This window comes from Drosophila arizonae, chromosome 2, assembly GCF_054131065.1.
Source record: "Drosophila arizonae isolate 15081-1271.41 chromosome 2, UAZ_ARI_1.0, whole genome shotgun sequence".
NCBI lineage: Eukaryota > Metazoa > Arthropoda > Insecta > Diptera > Drosophilidae > Drosophila > Drosophila arizonae.
In genome coordinates, this window is record NC_142922.1 from 16,803,745 (window position 1) to 16,821,554 (window position 17,810).

General features: G+C 43.0%; 7 protein-coding genes across 9 annotated transcripts; 5 read left to right on the plus strand and 2 right to left on the minus strand.

Moving 5' to 3' along the window:
* The first annotated feature begins 46 nt into the window (after positions 1–46).
* p (WD40 repeat domain-containing protein pink) lies at positions 47–2,938 on the plus strand. Its single transcript, XM_018018432.2, has 3 exons — positions 47–296; positions 363–869; positions 932–2,938. Exons 1-3 carry the CDS (start codon positions 213–215, stop codon positions 2,891–2,893), a joined length of 2,553 nt encoding a protein of 850 aa, XP_017873921.1. The 5' UTR covers positions 47–212; the 3' UTR covers positions 2,894–2,938.
* A 661-nt stretch (positions 2,939–3,599) lies between these two features.
* Positions 3,600–8,457, plus strand: bel (ATP-dependent RNA helicase bel). Of its 2 annotated transcripts, none has more exons than XM_018018434.2 (4): positions 3,600–4,161; positions 5,421–5,757; positions 5,876–7,777; positions 7,856–8,457. In XM_018018434.2, the coding sequence occupies exons 1-4, from the start codon at positions 4,117–4,119 to the stop codon at positions 7,966–7,968; spliced, it is 2,397 nt and encodes a 798-aa protein (XP_017873923.2). In that variant the 5' UTR covers positions 3,600–4,116; the 3' UTR covers positions 7,969–8,457. The 2 variants fall into 2 exon arrangements, with proteins under 2 accessions (XP_017873923.2, XP_017873922.2); XM_018018433.2 differs by having other exon boundaries at positions 3,603–4,161; positions 5,876–7,786.
* A 140-nt stretch (positions 8,458–8,597) lies between these two features.
* LOC108621246 (uncharacterized) lies at positions 8,598–10,239 on the plus strand. 2 transcript variants are annotated; one of them, XM_089461680.1, is made up of 2 exons: positions 8,598–9,820; positions 9,878–10,239. In XM_089461680.1, exon 2 carries the CDS (start codon positions 9,891–9,893, stop codon positions 10,143–10,145), a length of 255 nt encoding a protein of 84 aa, XP_089317806.1. In that variant the 5' UTR covers positions 8,598–9,820; positions 9,878–9,890; the 3' UTR covers positions 10,146–10,239. The 2 variants fall into 2 exon arrangements, with proteins under 2 accessions (XP_089317806.1, XP_017873932.1); XM_018018443.2 differs by having other exon boundaries at positions 8,598–9,806.
* Positions 10,162–10,920, minus strand: Sys1 (Sys1 golgi trafficking protein). Its single transcript, XM_018018441.2, has 3 exons — positions 10,756–10,920; positions 10,577–10,698; positions 10,162–10,495 (listed from the first exon to the last, which is right to left on the minus strand). Exons 1-3 carry the CDS (start codon positions 10,918–10,920, stop codon positions 10,300–10,302), a joined length of 483 nt encoding a protein of 160 aa, XP_017873930.1. The 3' UTR covers positions 10,162–10,299.
* Positions 10,921–11,148: 228 nt separating this feature from the next.
* Dhod (dihydroorotate dehydrogenase 2) lies at positions 11,149–12,630 on the plus strand. Its single transcript, XM_018018440.2, has 2 exons — positions 11,149–11,357; positions 11,417–12,630. Exons 1-2 carry the CDS (start codon positions 11,334–11,336, stop codon positions 12,581–12,583), a joined length of 1,191 nt encoding a protein of 396 aa, XP_017873929.1. The 5' UTR covers positions 11,149–11,333; the 3' UTR covers positions 12,584–12,630.
* Positions 12,593–13,173, minus strand: SLIRP2 (SRA stem-loop interacting RNA binding protein 2). Its single transcript, XM_018018442.2, has one exon. The coding sequence runs from the start codon at positions 12,917–12,919 to the stop codon at positions 12,650–12,652; it is 270 nt and encodes an 89-aa protein (XP_017873931.1). The 5' UTR covers positions 12,920–13,173; the 3' UTR covers positions 12,593–12,649.
* A 93-nt stretch (positions 13,174–13,266) lies between these two features.
* Mkk4 (dual specificity mitogen-activated protein kinase kinase 4) lies at positions 13,267–15,954 on the plus strand. The gene is made up of 5 exons (XM_018018439.2): positions 13,267–13,659; positions 13,854–14,713; positions 14,773–14,913; positions 14,974–15,059; positions 15,119–15,954. Exons 1-5 carry the CDS (start codon positions 13,629–13,631, stop codon positions 15,291–15,293), a joined length of 1,293 nt encoding a protein of 430 aa, XP_017873928.1. The 5' UTR covers positions 13,267–13,628; the 3' UTR covers positions 15,294–15,954.
* The last annotated feature ends 1,856 nt before the right edge of the window (positions 15,955–17,810 follow it).

Sequence of the window (17,810 nt, forward strand, 5' to 3'; positions counted from 1 at the left end):
TGTTCATGCTGCCAGACAGCTTATAGCTAACACATTGGCAGCACTGAGCTAACATCTGTACAAGTTGCATTCCTGTTTGTTTTTTTTTTTTTATTTCACCACAACACCACAAATGCATTAAAATTAAGTGAAAAATAAGCCGCGCAGTTCGCCAGTTGAGAGTGCGAGCAATGTGAATACTCTTGTGTCAGCCAGTAATAACGAGCTTCAAAATGACTGACGCCTACTGTTTGTCCAATTTTATTGATTTTTCACAGCATTTGTCACAGCCGCTGAGGCACAGCCATCGGATCAAGGTAACGATTTTGTTGTAACTTTATACAGAACACGCTAACTCAGTACTTGTAAACTCTAAACTACAGTATACGTGCTTTGATATCTCTGACAACTATATCATCTTTGGGGCCACTTCTGGCTCTCTGTACTTCTTCAATCGTGGCGGCAAGTTTATGCACCTGATCCCCAATAAGCATGGGCCGGTCACACACCTGAGCATCTCGGCCAACAACAAGTATGTGGCCTTTTCCACTCAGCGCTCTCTGATCTGCGTATATGCGGTGAATCTATCCGCTCAAGCCGCACCTCAAGTGATTGTCACCCACCTGAGTACCGATCAATCGGTGCAGGTGACGTGCATCCATTGGACGCCGGATGAAAAGCAATTCTACTATGGCGATACACGCGGCCAAGTCAATCTGGTACTTCTCTCGTCCTTCATTGGACATAGCCTGCTGTTTAATATGTCCGTGCATCCACTATTGTATCTGGATTCGCCCGTTGTTCAGATCGATGACTTTGAATCTCTGCTCCTGGTGTCCAACAACACCAAATGCATCCTATGCAACACCGAATACGAAGAGTACAAGCAGGTAAACTACAATGTTCTGGAAGTTAGTCATGCCCTTAGCTAATTGGGTTTTTCTGCTTGTAGATTGGAAACCGTCCACGGGATGGCGCCTTTGGCGCTTGCTTCTTTATATCGCCCCACGAGTCAGTGCAGCCGTCGCGCATTTATTGCGCACGTCCTGGCACGCGCATCTGGGAAGTGGACTTCGAGGGCGAGGTAGTGCAGACGCATCAGTTCAAGAGCGCACTGGCCACCGCACCTGCCCAGATCCTGAAGCCCAGCGAAGGGGATGCTTTCAGCGATGACGACGCGGATGCACTGGAGGCCAACGATGAACTGCTGGACTATCAGCCGCAGAACCTGCAATTTGCCAAGCTGCAACGCCTGGGCGAAAATTTTCTGCTGAGCTATACCGAACTGGGCCTCTACATCTTCGATGTGCGTCACTCGTCGGTGGTGCTGTGGTGCAACAAGTTCGAGCGCATTGTAGACTGCCGTGTCGCCGGCACTGATATCTTTGTCTTTACCCAGACGGGTTCGCTGTACAGTGTGCAGCTGCAGACACTGCAGTCGTACGCCCTCACCCTGATACAGCAGTCGAAGCTGCCGCAGTGCGCCCGACTGCTGCGCCAGCACGTGAAATACTTTGCGGACAAGGCGCGCGAGCACTACGAGCTGAAGCAGCTCAATCAGCTGAAGCAACTACTGATCGAGCGCCAACAGTATGAGTTGCTCAATGATATATCCGTGATCTTTGATGCCATTGCCCAGTGCACGGGCAGCGCCATGGACACGCACAGCTCCGGCGGCAGTTCGGCGACAACAGAGCGAAGCCTCAGCACAGCTGGCGGTGGGTCTGGCTTTAGAAGTGGAGATAGCGTTGGTGGTGTCGCGAGTCCAGCGCCACCCAAAGGCGTTTATGTGCTGGAGAATGCATTCTGCGATAATCTGAAGCAGCCGCCCAAGTCGGGACACTTCAAGGATGCCCTGCTCACGGTTACGGGCAAATTTGGCAAGAACATCATCAAGTACAAGTTCAACATATTCGCCGAGGAGCAGCAGCAGCAGCTTGTCCGCGAGCTAATCCCTGCCAGTGAGCGCTCGCTGCCCTTTAAAGACATCAAGGCACGCTACGAGGCGCAGGATGAGGATGAGGAGATTGTATGTCGCAGCAGCAGCAACGGACGCAAACGACAGCCAGCAGCAACGCCACACATCAGTCCGGAGGAGAAGACCATCTACAATCTGTACTTGATCCACAAGGGCGCAAAATTCAGTCGCACCCATTGCGTGGAGCGCTATCGCGCCGTCTTCGATGAATATGCGGCCAGCGAGCTGATCCAGCTGCTGGCGAAGCTCGGCCAGGTGATGATGGAGCATGGCGACAGTCCAGAGCAGGCGCAGCGTAATTGCTACGAGATGTACTTCAACTATCTCAATCCGGAGCTCATCTGGGAAATGGATGATGCCATTCGAGACTATATAGCTGACGGATTGGCTCTATTGAATGCCGGCGTGGAGATTGTCCGCTGCAGCCATTGCAACTTCCCTCTGCGCTTCCACAACGCCTGCCAGTACCATGAGCTGGGCGCCGTGCTGCTACGTTACTTTTGGTCGCGTAACGAACAGCTGAAGTGCTTCGATGTGCTGCAGTCGATGCCGGCGCTGCTCGATGTCCTGGCCAAGTTCTATCTGGCCGAGCACAATTTGGACAAGGTTGTGCCCATTGTTTTCAACTACGGTTCCGTGGAGCTGTTGCAGGATGTGGGCAGACAATTGAATGGCGCCGCCTGGGCACGTTGCTTTGAGCAGTTTGTGGAACTGCAACGTGGACGCCTGACCTGTGTCAACTGCGAGTGCGTCAGCACTGTGGAAGAGGAACAGCTCTCACGGCATTTCTTCTACACATGGAACTGTTTCCTTAACATCGCTCTAGATCATCTGACAGCCAGCGAGACGCTGGCCTTGATCTTCAAGTGGAGCTCGTATATACCCAGTGATGCGATCGATCGTGAGTTCTACAAACGCTGCCTACTTAAGGGCTGAAACTCATATGAAATATATATATAATACATAGATTTATGAATATTATGCAAATACTGATATTTATTGTCGAAATGTTAGCTGCATGCAACTTGCAACATTCCCTGGCCATGATCCTAAAAATATATGTATACATATATATAAAGTTTAGCTAAAGCTACAGCCAATACCAAAAGCATTTATTCTATATAAACATATATATAAATATATATGTATATATATACACATAAAACCGAAACAAAAATATATATCTATTTACATATGTACCAATTGTATGAGTTTGTGCATAAATTATAATAAAAACCAATATCACTATATAGTTCCCTGCATACTTCCTTGAATTTAGCTTCAAATTTTCGAAGCCTAAAAATTAAACAGTCTACACACGAACATAACACAACAAGTTTTGGCATAATTCATACAAAATTTCAACTGCAAAGCAAGCATTTCTCGAAACTAACAACATCAGCCCCACCATAGCGAAGACATCCATCATAGCATTTAAAGTTGTTGAAGGTTTTCGCAAAAACGAACAAATTTGAGGCGAGCTGCGAACAGAAACGCTTGAAACGATAATAAATAGATAGAACGAGGTAGATATAACGGCTACCAGGATTTGATATGACTATCGATTTACACAATCGTGAAGTGAAGCGGAAATCGTGAAGTGAACAACAGTCTGGTAACGCATTTTGCTAAGCAACTCTGTAATAATCAACTCTGGACACTGCGATAACGATAAGTAACAACGCTGACTCACGCGCTCCCATCACCAATTCTCCACCATTTTTCCCGTGTGGCTCGTTTTCGCCGTTGGTGTGGATAAGACACGCGTCTGAAAGCAGAAAAAACGCGAAAGCGTACAAAAACCATACATTTTAAGAACAAGCATAATATCTGGCTTGTGATTGTCAGTAGGCACAAGTAGGCCTAGTGAAGCATATAAAAATTAAAACTTCTTATTGGTCGAAGAAACTTATAAAAAGTACAACCTCGCTCTCTCCACATAAGAACGTAGTAGCTTGTGGAACGTAAGAAGTTGTCGGAAAAAAAACTGAAAGAAAAACGTATAGACACGAAGTGCAACACAAACATACATAAAGAAAGAAACACAATTTACAATTAATTTTTTTTTGGAAATTGCAAGTGTGCGCAAAATCGAGAACAATTCCAAAATTTTCCTAAACGGAAAGAAAGAAAAAACAAGCAAGTGATTGGAGGATAATATGAGTAATGCTATTAACCAAAATGGCACAGGTCTAGAGCAGCAAGTAAGTATTGTACTTGTATATGTGAATGTAAAATGTGGTTTGGTGCAAACGAAGGAGGGTACATAATGGAAAAAATTGTAGATTTACCTCTGGTGTATTTGTGTGTGTGTATGTGTGTTAGCTGTGTCAGCTAAAAGTGTGTCTTTGTGTGAGTGTGCATGTGTGAAAGAGTCGGCGATGCTCATGCGGTCTGCACACGATTATTGAACAGTATTCAGTCGAGTTCAAAAAAAATTTTTTTTTATTGATTTCATAACATACAAATCGTTTGACCGTGGAATTCGGTGTGCTTTTACATATTGCAACGAGCAGTGGCTCGCATATGTATTTACGTGTGTATGTTTTTGTGTGTGCTTGTAAGTTCATTTCATTAGTGTAATTTCTTTGTATAATTTTTAGGCTGCCTCCAATTTGACATGTTCATTGCTGTGCAAATGTACATGTATGCGTGCGAGAGTTTTTCTGCTAATGTGTGTGTATGTGTAGCCGCAATTCTAAACCAGTGCATACAAATGTGTGAGTGCGAGATTGCGGCGTTCTCTTTGCATTGCTCTCTCTCACACACTCATGTGGAAGCTGAGTATATTTGTAAACAGGGTTGCCAGACGGTCATGTAATCTGTGCATTGTGGGCGACTTCTACCATACGGTAGACAATAGCACCCTGTAACTGATTATATGGCGAAAACAAGTTCCACATTTGTATAGTTTCCATTGCAACTCATTCCACGAAAACGTTGTACGTACGTAGAATTTTGCCTGTGTAGGAGGCTTCCCATTGTTTTTGTTGTTGCTAAGCCACAGCCAAAGCCTCTCAAACTAGTTGCGCTTATTTTTCGCAACTATTGTGTATGCCTCTGTTTGAACGGTGTGTGTGTGTGACACTAGGCGTCGCGCTTCACATAAAAAAATACATGTTGCTAACCGGGAATACCAATAGAATTGCGAGAGATTGTGATTTGTATATATGTGTGAGTGTGTGCGTGTCTATGCTCAAACGAGAAAACTTGTTATTACAATTCTCTCTTTGGCAACGGCTTGGAATTCGTTGAACTTGATCCCGTGTATGTGTGTGAGTGCTAAAACAAAAAGTCAACGCTTTTGTTTATTTTAAACGTTTAGAAAATCGTCCATACTGAAAAGTTGCATTCCCCATTGATATTGATTACGAATATACAATATATACATATTCATATATATTGTGGTAGATTAATTCGATTGATTTTATTCTATTCTAATTATTCATCATAATTTCTTTAGGTTGCTGGTCTGGACTTGAATGGCGGCTCGGCTAACTATAGCGGCCCCATAACAAGCAAGACTTCCACTAATTCGGTCACTGGTGGCGTTTATGTGCCCCCGCATCTTCGAGGTGGTGGTGGCAACAACAACGCGGACTTAGACAATCAGGGTCAAGGCTTTGATTCAGGTGCCGCTCCGCAAAGGGAGCAGCAGCAACGCGGCGGTGACTATCGCAGAGGCGATCGCGGCGGAAATCGCGGTTACAATCGCCAGAGCGGCGAGTACGGAAGTTTTGGAAGCGGCGGCGGCGGTGGTAGGCGCGGTGGTGGCAATCGCTACGAAGATAATTATAACGGTAAGTCTAAACAGGTATTTTTAGAATTGTACGAATTATCCTTTTCCATACAGGAGCATCAAATGGATTGAAGAGAACTTCATAAAAAACTAATCAACTTGTAATGTTTTTTTCGCAGGTGAATTTGACTCGCGCCGCGGCGGTGACTGGAATCGAGGAGGCGGACGCAACTTTGGGGATCGACGCGGGCCATCTTATCGCGGAGGCGGAGGTGGTGGTGGCTCCTCTGGAGCTGGAGGCAATGGCCTCAACGAGCAATCTGAAGAGGTTCAGCAGCCACGCAATGATCGCTGGCAGGAGCCGGAGCGCCCAATTGGTTTTGATGGGGGCTCCAACGAAGGTGGTCCACCCGGCGGCGGCGGCGGTGGTGGCGGCAACAGAGGCTACGGCAATCGCGGGGGCGGCGGCGGAGGTGGCTACAACAACAGTCGTTGGAAGGAAGGCGGCGGAAGCGGCGGGGGCAACATCGATTACACAAAACTGGGACCACGCGACGAGCGCTTGGAGCAGGAACTCTTCGGTGTGGGCAACACGGGCATCAATTTTGACAAATACGAGGATATACCCGTGGAGGCGACGGGCCAGAATGTGCCGCCGCACATCACATCGTTCGATGATGTGCAGCTGACGGAGATCATACGAAACAATGTGAATCTGGCGCGTTATGATAAACCGACGCCGGTGCAAAAATACGCAATACCAATTATAATCAGCGGACGAGATCTGATGGCGTGCGCGCAGACCGGCTCTGGCAAGACGGCCGCCTTTTTGGTGCCGATTTTGAATCAAATGTACGAGCTCGGATTATCTGCGCCACCGCAAAGCAATCGGCAATACAACCGACGCAAGCAGTATCCGCTGGGCCTGGTGCTGGCGCCGACCCGTGAGCTGGCCACCCAAATCTTTGAGGAGGCCAAAAAGTTTGCCTATCGCTCGCGCATGCGTCCCGCCGTCCTTTATGGCGGCAACAACACCAGCGAACAGATGCGCGAACTGGATCGTGGGTGTCATTTGATTGTGGCCACACCCGGTCGCTTGGAGGATATGATAACACGTGGCAAGGTGGGATTGGAGAATATACGTTTCTTAGTGCTGGACGAAGCCGATCGTATGTTGGACATGGGCTTTGAGCCTCAGATACGTCGCATTGTCGAGCAGCTGAACATGCCACCGACGGGCCAGCGACAGACATTGATGTTCTCGGCCACATTCCCCAAACAAATCCAGGAGCTGGCCAGCGATTTTCTCAGCAATTACATTTTCTTGGCCGTGGGACGTGTTGGCTCCACCTCGGAGAACATAACACAGACCATATTGTGGGTCTACGATCAAGACAAACGTTCGTATTTGTTGGATCTGTTGTCATCGATACGGGATGGGCCCGAGTACTCGAAGGATAATCTGACGCTCATTTTTGTGGAAACAAAGAAGGGCGCCGATTCTCTGGAAGAGTTCCTTTATCAGTGCAATCATCCGGTCACCAGCATTCATGGTGATCGCACCCAAAAGGAGCGTGAGGAGGCGTTACGCTGCTTCCGATCGGGTGATTGCCCGATTCTCGTTGCCACTGCTGTGGCGGCTCGTGGTCTGGACATTCCGCATGTGACACATGTCATTAACTTTGACCTGCCTACCGATGTGGAAGAGTATGTGCATCGTATTGGCCGCACAGGTCGTATGGGTAATCTCGGCGTTGCCACATCGTTTTTCAATGATAAGAATCGCAACATTTGCTCCGACCTTCTGGAGCTGCTGATCGAGACCAAGCAGGAGATACCTGGCTTCCTCGAAGAGATGCTTAACTCAGATCGCGGCCATGGTGGCGCCAAGCGTCGTGGTGGCGGTGCCGGCGCACGTTACGGCGGCGGCTTTGGCTCACGCGATTATCGTACATCTTCTGGCGGTGGTGGTGGTGGCGGCCGCAGCGGCGGTGCTAGCGGCGGCGGTGGTGGCGGCGGTCGCAGCAGTGGTTCTGCCGGTGGTGGTGGTGGCAACTATCGCAGCAATGGAAACTCGTATGGTAAGTTTGGTGAGTGAACTGCGCACATTATTATCCAACCTTGTTGCATATATTATGATAATGTTTATGTTGTGGCAGGTGGCAGCTCTGGCGGCGGCGCCTACGGCGGTGGCTCGTACGGCGGATCGTATGGCGGCGGCGGCGGTGGTGGCTCTCACTCAAACAATGGGCCGGACTGGTGGGGTCAATGAGCAAGGCTTGTCAGCCATAGAGGCCGGCAGCATCCACAGCGACCACATCATCCCGACTAGCGTCAAATAGAAATGCAAACAAAATAATAGGAGCGACACATACAACTACAGCGAAGAGGATTAACAAACAAGAGCCCGGAGTGAGGAGTAGAAGTCGACGCAGGAACAGAAGCAGAAAAAGAAACAGAGCCTCAATGCGAAAATCTTTTGATAAACCGATCGATATAACAACTTAATTATATTTGCATATTATATGTATCATCTATATATGTATACAGATATGTATATATATCTATATATATAGGGGCAGCAAATGTGAAAGAGAAACTGTCTGTGCGCAGCGCAACACTCAACACACACATACACACACACACACACCCACACACAAGCACATATAAACACATATGATCACGCCAATACAACAACACACCCATACACACATTAACAATAGCAAAAGCATTACAAATAAAATAAATTGTTTAAAAATAATATTTAACATATATATAGAAATATGCTGGAAAAACAACACAACCGTTACACAAAAGATGAACACTGAAAGAAATGTAGTTTATAAAACATACACACAACAAACAAACACACGCATAAAAATAGGTTCATTAACAAATAATATTAATAATACAAATTTATTTACATACATAGATATGCTAGAGCAAAGCTACACGGCAACGTGAGCCAGCAACATTAAGGATTTAATATAAAAGGGGCAATTTATGAATTACTAGTGTCCTTTCCCCAACACACGCAGCCTCTCGCATATTTTTCTCTTTCAAATATTGAAATCGATAAAGATAATACAAAACATAGAACTTTAAATGATAAGCGATTTTCAATTGATGAAACATTGAACATCAATGATTTTAAAGATAACGAAAAGATAACTATTACAAGTTATATATATATATCTATACATATATATATGCGTATACATATATACATATGTATAAAAATATAAATCACGAAATACGAAAAAATCATTTAAAACCAAAAAAAAAACAAAAAAAATAAGTTTGCTAAAAATAAATTGAATAATTTAGCAAATGGAAAATCCGAGAGTTTTATTCGATACTTTAAAATAAAAGTTCTAAAAGTAACGAAGTTGGAATCTATGCGAGTTAACTGGAATTCAAGTTTTTGATACACTTGGCGAGAGGGCATTATGAATTTGTAGTTGAGTTTGCAACGAATCGATCGACAGCAGAGATACCTACTAAATGTGCTCTTGGTAGACGACTGATTTATAGAAGTAATTATTTAGATAACATTTGTTATAAACATCAGTCGCGTCTACAGCAATGTTGAATAGTCATTAATTTCACGACTATTCAGAATATCAGAAATTGTTTTAGGCAATGTATACAAAATTGCGAGGGTATGAACTCTTCGAGACTCTTTCCCTATAAGAGAACAACAAAGAGAGAGCCCTGGAGAGTTGACTGGCCTTGCTTGGCTTCAACTTATTATGATGATCCGTCTGGTAATCGACGAGTAGAGCATTCGCATATGCGCAGCTGTTCTTTCTTCATTTGTTCATTTGGAATTCCAATTTGTCAGCGGTGTGTGTGCGCGGATTCCATAAATAAAAGAATTTCTGGTGGCGCACGTTACGTCCGCTCTTCAATTAACATAAATTTGAGCGAAAGCTCGCCAGATCGTTGGGCTGGAAGCCGAGTCTAGCCACTAATTTGATTAGATTAGGAAAACCTGATTATCTGCTGGGCTGCATTGCAAAATGAGGAGCTGCCTTCTTTCAGCTGCTGGGGCTGCTGCTGCTGCTGTTGGTTTGTAGCTAAATGGACGCGTCTGCTTGTTGGCTAAAGGTGTGTTTGCTTATGTGAGTGTGGAATCCATTTTATTTATTTTTATTTTTTAACGATCGGTGTGCTGGCAGTTGAACGCGCAAAATGCAAAAGTCACAACGTGAGCAATGCTGGACGCTGCTGCTGCTGGGCGCGTTGATAATCTCGTTTGGAGTAATGTTTAGCTATTGGTATCTGGTGCCGCATCAGCTACCCATCTGGCAGTTATTCGGGCACAACGAGAGCTCAGACGGGGAGCCGGCAACAGCGGAGTTGAAGTTCTTTATGCCGCCACAGTTGATACCCAAGGAGCTGAAGCTGAAGCGTGGTGCGCCCTATATATATCAGATATTTCCATAGATATTTCAGACATACATACATTTACATACATATATAGTTTGTATTCTTAAACTATGTTAACAATAAATTACAAGTATCATTTATTTTAGAGTAATTGGTGGCTTAGTTAGCATCACAATCACATTGGAGATACCGTTACTATATGTTGGTCAAGTCAAACGTCTGATTTTTGATTGAGCGCAGCGTAGCCAACGGGAATCTCTTTCATTTCGGTTTGCAGGCACAGAAACTCGCCGCCAATGCACATTATGGTCGCTGTAATTACATTGAGCAGCCACCATGAGGCGCTCGCTGGAAAGGAGCGGTTGTACCACCAGCAGATTATCAGATGCAGCAAATGGAACGTGCAACTGTGGGAGAGTGAAAGAGTACAATGAAAACCAACAGAGTGATAGAGCGAAAGACAGGGAGTTTGTATGACTGATAGCTACCTGAAGTCGAGGCACAGCTTTGCCCGACGCACAATGCACCAGAGCGCCAAGGAGGCCACAAAAGCGTTCAAGACAAATGCGCAGATAACCAGCCGCCCACCCAGATCATATATATGTATTTCCTGGGGGGAAAAGCGCATTAAAGAAAAGCAACGCACATCAATTAATATAGCACTCACATGGTATTCGAATAGATGATCCAATGTATAATTGTCGCCAGACAACTTGTTGGCTATAAAGACGAGCAGGCCAAGTGTGAAGTACACGCAGCACTGCATGGACACAATCTGTGATGTTAGAAGCGTGGGATCCCATTGCGTGTTTCGAAATGTGCCACCTTTCATGTTATTATTTAGTATTGTTGTTATCTATTTTTGTCGCATATGTGCACTTGCTATTGGTCCAGAGATGCAAAAACAAAACGGTAAAGCCAAGGCTGACTCACCCTTGGAGTTAACTAGTTCCGTTCATAGCTAGTTCAAAGTAGCTCAGCTGTTAACGGAAGCGGAGCCATGATGTACATATGTATGTAGGTCCAGATCAATTTACATATACATGTGTATGTAGGGAATTATATATCTACTTATACACATACACAGGAATTCAAACACATCGAACACACAGAAAATTGTTCTTAAAAAAATTGATTTTATTTCTATAAATCCAAACCACACAATTGTTTCAACAGGGCAAGCACCTGTTAACTACTGTTAACAAGAGTACAATATTAATATTTCAGTTCTTATCGTTCTTAAACATGGTGCAAGCAACGCGGAAATTTGTAAGCTTAAAAATTTAGAGATCTTAAATTAAATATTGAACAAATTATTAAAATTCCAGAGTCGCCTACGATCGTTAGGCATTGTAACAGCAGGTGCCGCAGCCCTGTTCATGGGCATAACAGCCTATAATAATCAGGATAATTTTTACCGCTCATTTGTCATGCCCGTTGCTCGTATTCTGCCCGCTGAAACAAGTCACAACTTGGCGGTGTGGGCCTGCAAGCACCGCCTCTACCCTGCCTCCGATTACACAGATGATCTAAATTTGCACTGCTCCTTCTTTGGTCGCCTCATTAGCAACCCAATTGGCATTGCAGCCGGCTTCGATAAAAACGCCGAGGCCATAATGGGACTAAAGGATTTGGGTTTCGGCTTCATTGAGGTGGGAAGCGTGACGCCTTTGGCCCAGAGTGGCAATCCAAAGCCGCGCGTGTTTCGTTTAGTTGATGACAGGGCCATAATCAATCGCTATGGTTTCAATAGTGAGGGCCATGACGTGGTGTTGAAGCGCTTGAGGGATCTTCGTCAGCGCGAAGATTTTAATGCTATTGTGGGAGTAAATTTGGGCAGAAACCGCGACACGATGACCCCAATTGGCGACTACGTGAAAGGCGTGCGTACCTTTGGGCCCGTCGCCGATTATCTGGTCATCAATGTCAGCAGTCCTAATACGAAAGGACTGCGGGAAATGCAGAGTAAAAAGGAGCTCACAGAACTGCTGGAAGCAGTAAATGCAGCCCGCGGCAAACTAAAGGTCAACCCAAATGTGCCCATACTGTTGAAGCTGTCACCTGATCTCGAACACCGTCAGCTGATTGACATAATCTCCGTCATCAACAACAAGAAATGTCGCGTCGATGGTTTAATTGTCTCCAATACCACGCTCTCCCGAGACAATATCAACGATATTTCATTGGCTAACGAGGCGGGCGGCTTGAGTGGCGAACCGCTACGTGAGCGCTCCACCAAGATGATTGCTCAAGTCTACTCGTTAACCAAAGGTAGTATTCCCATCATTGGAGTGGGTGGTGTGGCCTCTGGAAATGATGCGTTCGAAAAGATCGAGGCTGGTGCCTCGTTCGTCCAGATCTATACAGCTCTCGTGTACGAAGGGCCCGAAGTCGTGGAGCGCATCAAAAGCGACCTCTCGCTGCGGATTAGTGAATTGGGCCTGGCCAATGTTGGACGTGCTGTTGGTTCCAACTACTCCAAATATTTGCGTTAAGACATCGTATAAAAACAATAAAATTGTTTGTATATTTATCATAACAATGCGTTACTTCACTTAAAGCTATGCGTTCTCGTTGGCGCGTTGGACGTTGAGTACACGTCCATCGAGAAGATGTGTATTCTGGTTGCTGGCGCTGTTGTAGGCGTCTCTTTGGCTGAATATCACGAAGCCATAGTACTTGGACAGACCCAGTTGCTTGTCAAATACCACCTCTGCGTTAGCCACATGGCCGAAGCGGGAGAAGTACGAACGCAGCTCCTTGCTGCTTATGGTCCAGGGCAAATTTCCCACAAAGAGCTTGTAGGTGCTTCGGGCTGCGGTGCCAGACATAACTTTTTTATTTACGTAAGTTTTTTTTTTTTAACTAGAAATTATTTGTTTATTGTTTTAACATTGCTCTTAAATTTAATAGCTAGCAGTACTGTTATTAACAGCATTCAAAATATTAATAGCTCAAAGATAAAATGTTATTTTATTTCGCTAGAATTTTAAATTACTTCCATTTAAAGCATTTTAGAATACAAAATAGAATTGATTTGTTGGGTAATAGCTCAGTTTTTAATTATATTTTGAGCTTTTTTTAAATTTAACAGAACTATGGACATCACTACAGAATGTGGCTGTACATCTGTTCTGCTAAATTGTGTTTTTGATTCTTTCAGTATTTATCGATAGTGATTTCAGTTTTGTTACTTGTGGTCACATTGCATATTTCGTTGCATTGCTGTCTTTTTAATGTTTTTTAGTCTATTTTTATGTAAAACGAAAGTGTGAAAATGCAAGGCGCATAGATGTGCACTCGAGAATTAAATAAATAATTGAGCTGTGCACTTAAGTGTGACCACCTATAAAGTGTGCGGCGAGCGGTTATGGTGTAGTATATGTTTTGCCAGTAGTTTTCGCTGCGAAAATATTTTCGGCGCCCCCTTTTGAGCGACGTGTATTTGGGGCGCGGCGCCCACCTGAAAAGAAGAAAACGACGTCAATAAAGCGACGTTCATAATAAAACTGCTATCGGATTTAGCGCCAGGCATACACAATGGCAGAAAGGCCCAAAAATTTGTTTGCAAGTGAGTAATATTTTTGCTTAACACTGCCCACGCACACGAATACTCACACAAACTCACGACTCATATGTATATTCGCTGTTACATACACGCACACACGCGTATGAACACAGCACTGACGCATTGGTTGGGCACAATGCAGTTGATAAGCCGTAGATCATAAATAACCAATTTTCCACACCTTATCACAATGATAGCTGGGCCTAGCCGTTCCCGTATACCGCCTGACCAGCTTAATCTGAACCAGTTGAGCATACGCCATCCGCCTTCGTCAACGTCGTCTACGTCGTCGGGTTCTACGTCGTCTGGCTCCAGTTCCTCGTCGCAGCAAAATAATGTGGCTATGCGGTTTAGCAGCCAGCCCAGCTTTGGGCCAGCGGCGCCGGTACCAAGCTGCAGCAGCCACAGCAACAGCACTAGCAGCACCAGCGGCATTGGTAGCAGCACTGCCACAGATCGTCACCGGGAGCGGATTAGGCAGCAGGCCTGCGGCAAGCTACAGTTTGGCGAAGGTGCCGCTAATACGCATCAATTCACATCGGATGATCTAGAGGATTTGGGAGAGATTGGACGCGGCGCATTTGGTGCTGTAAATAAAATGGTATTCAAAAAACTGGACAAGGTAATGGCTGTGAAGCGCATACGGTCTACGGTAGATGAAAAGGAGCAGAAACAGCTACTCATGGACTTGGAGGTGGTTATGAAGTCAAATGAATGCATCTACATAGTGCAATTCTATGGGGCACTCTTCAAGGAGGGCGACTGCTGGATATGCATGGAGTTAATGGACACATCGTTGGATAAGTTCTACAAGTATATATTCGAGAAGAAGCAGCGACATATACCTGAATCCATATTGGCCAAGATCACGGTGGCCACAGTCAATGCCCTAAACTATTTAAAGGAGGAGCTCAAGATAATACATCGTGATGTTAAGCCGAGCAATATTCTGTTGCATCGTCGGGGCGATATTAAACTGTGTGATTTTGGCATCTCTGGGCAGCTAGTCGATTCGATAGCCAAGACCAAGGACGCGGGCTGCAGGCCGTACATGGCGGTAGGTTTGCAATCAGTACTTAATCTTCTTTATCAGCTCTGAATATGTGTGCTTTACAGCCGGAACGCATTGATCCGGAGCGGGCCAAGGGCTACGATGTGCGAAGCGATGTTTGGTCTCTGGGTATAACATTAATGGAGGTGGCCACAGGCAATTTCCCCTATCGTAAGTGGGATTCTGTGTTTGAGCAGTTGTGTCAGGTACTTGGACGTCATTGGAAAAGGTTTATCAATAGATATTATAATCCATATTTCTTGTAGGTTGTGCAGGGTGATCCGCCGCGTTTGCATACATCCTACAATGGCATGGAATTCTCAATGGAGTTTGTAGAGTTCGTTAACACTTGGTAAGAGTTGAATATACCCAGCAGATTGTCCGATTACTTATTCCAATTAATGTTCACAGCCTAATCAAGAAGGAGAGCGACAGACCCAAATATAGCCGACTGCTGCAGATGCCATTCATACGGAGAGGCGAGAATAGCCACACTGACGTCGCCGCCTATGTGGCTGATGTTCTCGAGTCAATGGAAAGCGATGGCATTACGCAGTTTACAACCAACCAGCCCGCGGAAAGTTAATCTGAAGCGAGTTAAACTAAAGTCATAAATTAACTAAGCAAAAACCAGTAGCAACAAAGGCAAATTATTAAAACTAAAGCAAACGCAAAAGAAAACCCAAAAAAAAAAAAAAAAAAAAAAAATACAAATATTGTTGTCTACTTTGTAGCATTCGTAGTAAACGTAGCGCATATTTTGTTAAAGTCAAAACAAAAACAACAGCGTGTAAAAAAAAGAGTAAATAGAAAAAAAAAGAAATCAAACAATTTGTAAAGTGCGTATATATATATTTTGTATTTTGTGAGTACTGTCTAGGAGGAGAAGTGTCTCAAAGTGTTTTTGTTTTTGTATTGTAGCGAAACATAAACCAATGCCTTTTCTCTTTAAGTTAAGTGAGCTAGCATTTGATGAATTGATGGCTTCTCTTTTTAATTGTTACCCGCAAAAGTGGCAAAAATGAAAAGCAATATTTGTAAAGATTTTACACACGCAAAGTAAATGGAAATTGTTACCTATGAAGCAAACTATATGAGAAATGCCAACTACAAAATAGCCATAAACAATAAGAAAATGCAACATTCAATATATAATTTATATATTTAATTTTTTTTCGATAACGAAATATTTTATGAACATTTGTTTTGCGCATGCAATTTAAGTAAAAGCTTTAAATATTTGCCAAGTGGCTGCATTTTTTATAAATTGTAGAGAAAATTTTGCAAATCGATACAAAATTATTTCAATAAAATATAATTATAATAATAATTAAAAACAAATCAACACACACATGCAGACCGACAACTACACAAGTTTTTATGCGTAGAAATTAGTTCGTAAGACATACAAGATATTTAGTAAAAAAAAAAAAAAAAAAACAAAATACAATTGCAGCTTGTGAAATATATAAACAAAACAAAATAAATGTATTGTGCCTAAGTATAAAAACAAAACAAAAAGCGATATCAACTGAATACATAAACAATTTAATTAAATAATAATATGTAATACGCGGCAGTTAGTTTTTATGATATACCTTAGCCAAGCTTAAACACACACCACGCTTAAACACATGGCCATGCCACAGCCCTCTACACAAACACATGTGCACACACACACACACACACACATATACACACACATGTAATTGCACCGTCTAAGCTCCCGTCTCAACAAAAAACAAAAAGCAAAATATAACTTTGCCAATGTCTTTTCGATTAATATTTATGCAAGCGCCAATGTGAAAGGAAATGCAAAAGTTTATTTTGTAAACATATACATAAACTATATATTTATAGAATATGCATAATGAAGAGAGTGTAGAAAAAACAAGAAAAACCACAGCTACACACAGCGTCCAAACAAAAAAAAAAAAAACAAAAAGAGTCTAATTAAATCCATAAAAAAAAATTAGACATTTGTGTGTGCCCGCAGCATATATATATTTATGTATGTATGTATGATATGTAAGCAATGCATATACATTTATTTACAGTTTTTATTCGTTACCTTTTTGTTGCTGCATATAATAAACGCATATACATACGCATTAAGCCGCAACAACAACAACAACAACTAGCAGCATAGTTGAATAATAAAAACACAAATATTTTTGTATTACGCGCGAAAGGAAAACAAGAAATGCTTTGCAATTTAATTTGCTCAGGCAGACAGAGGTTTATTTTAAAAACGATGCATATTTAAATATGTAATAGTATGTAAATTCGGCTAGCCGAAGCTTGTATACCCTCGCCACAATTATTCGATGGATCGGCACACGGTTTCCCTGCCTCCGCAGATGAAAACGAATTTGATCTCGAGTGGATTTTCACTAATTTAAGCTGATCTTGAATCGAATGGAATGGAAATTCAACGTGAAAAGGGTATGCATAAGGCAAACACAAATCATAATTACAACTAGGATAAACTATCACTAAATTTATATTTATAAACCAATAGAGTATTCGTACTGTCACATTTCCCTGCCGTAGAATCGTAGTTGATGCCTAATATCAATTTGTAGTATCAAGTGATGCATTGCATCTGTGTGTGTCTAACTAACTAAATGATTAATGATTAACGGCAATTGCAATTAGTGTGCATGTTGTTAATAACTGAGCTAATGCAATCGTTGAGTCGCGAGTCGTCATATTTTTGTTGACAATAAAACGTGTATAATTTGTTTAAATTATCAAATTATTGAATGTGTATATAGGGCATATACTACAAATACGATGATAGTTATATCTAATTGCTAACGTATAAAAATACACACACGTATATATATATATATATATATATATATATATATATATATATAAATAGTAGATATGTACTATGTATATAGTACTATGCTGTCAAACCAGTTCACGTAGTAAAGGCATGGAATAAGAAGAAGAGTCCTCTTAAATATTAATTGGCTTTCAAATGATCCCATGGCCTTTTAACTAACACTTGCTTAATTTAAACAAAAGGAAAATCCTCTAAAAATTATAACTCTAAGTGAAAAACGCAACGTCCATGAAAAATGAAAAGAAAATA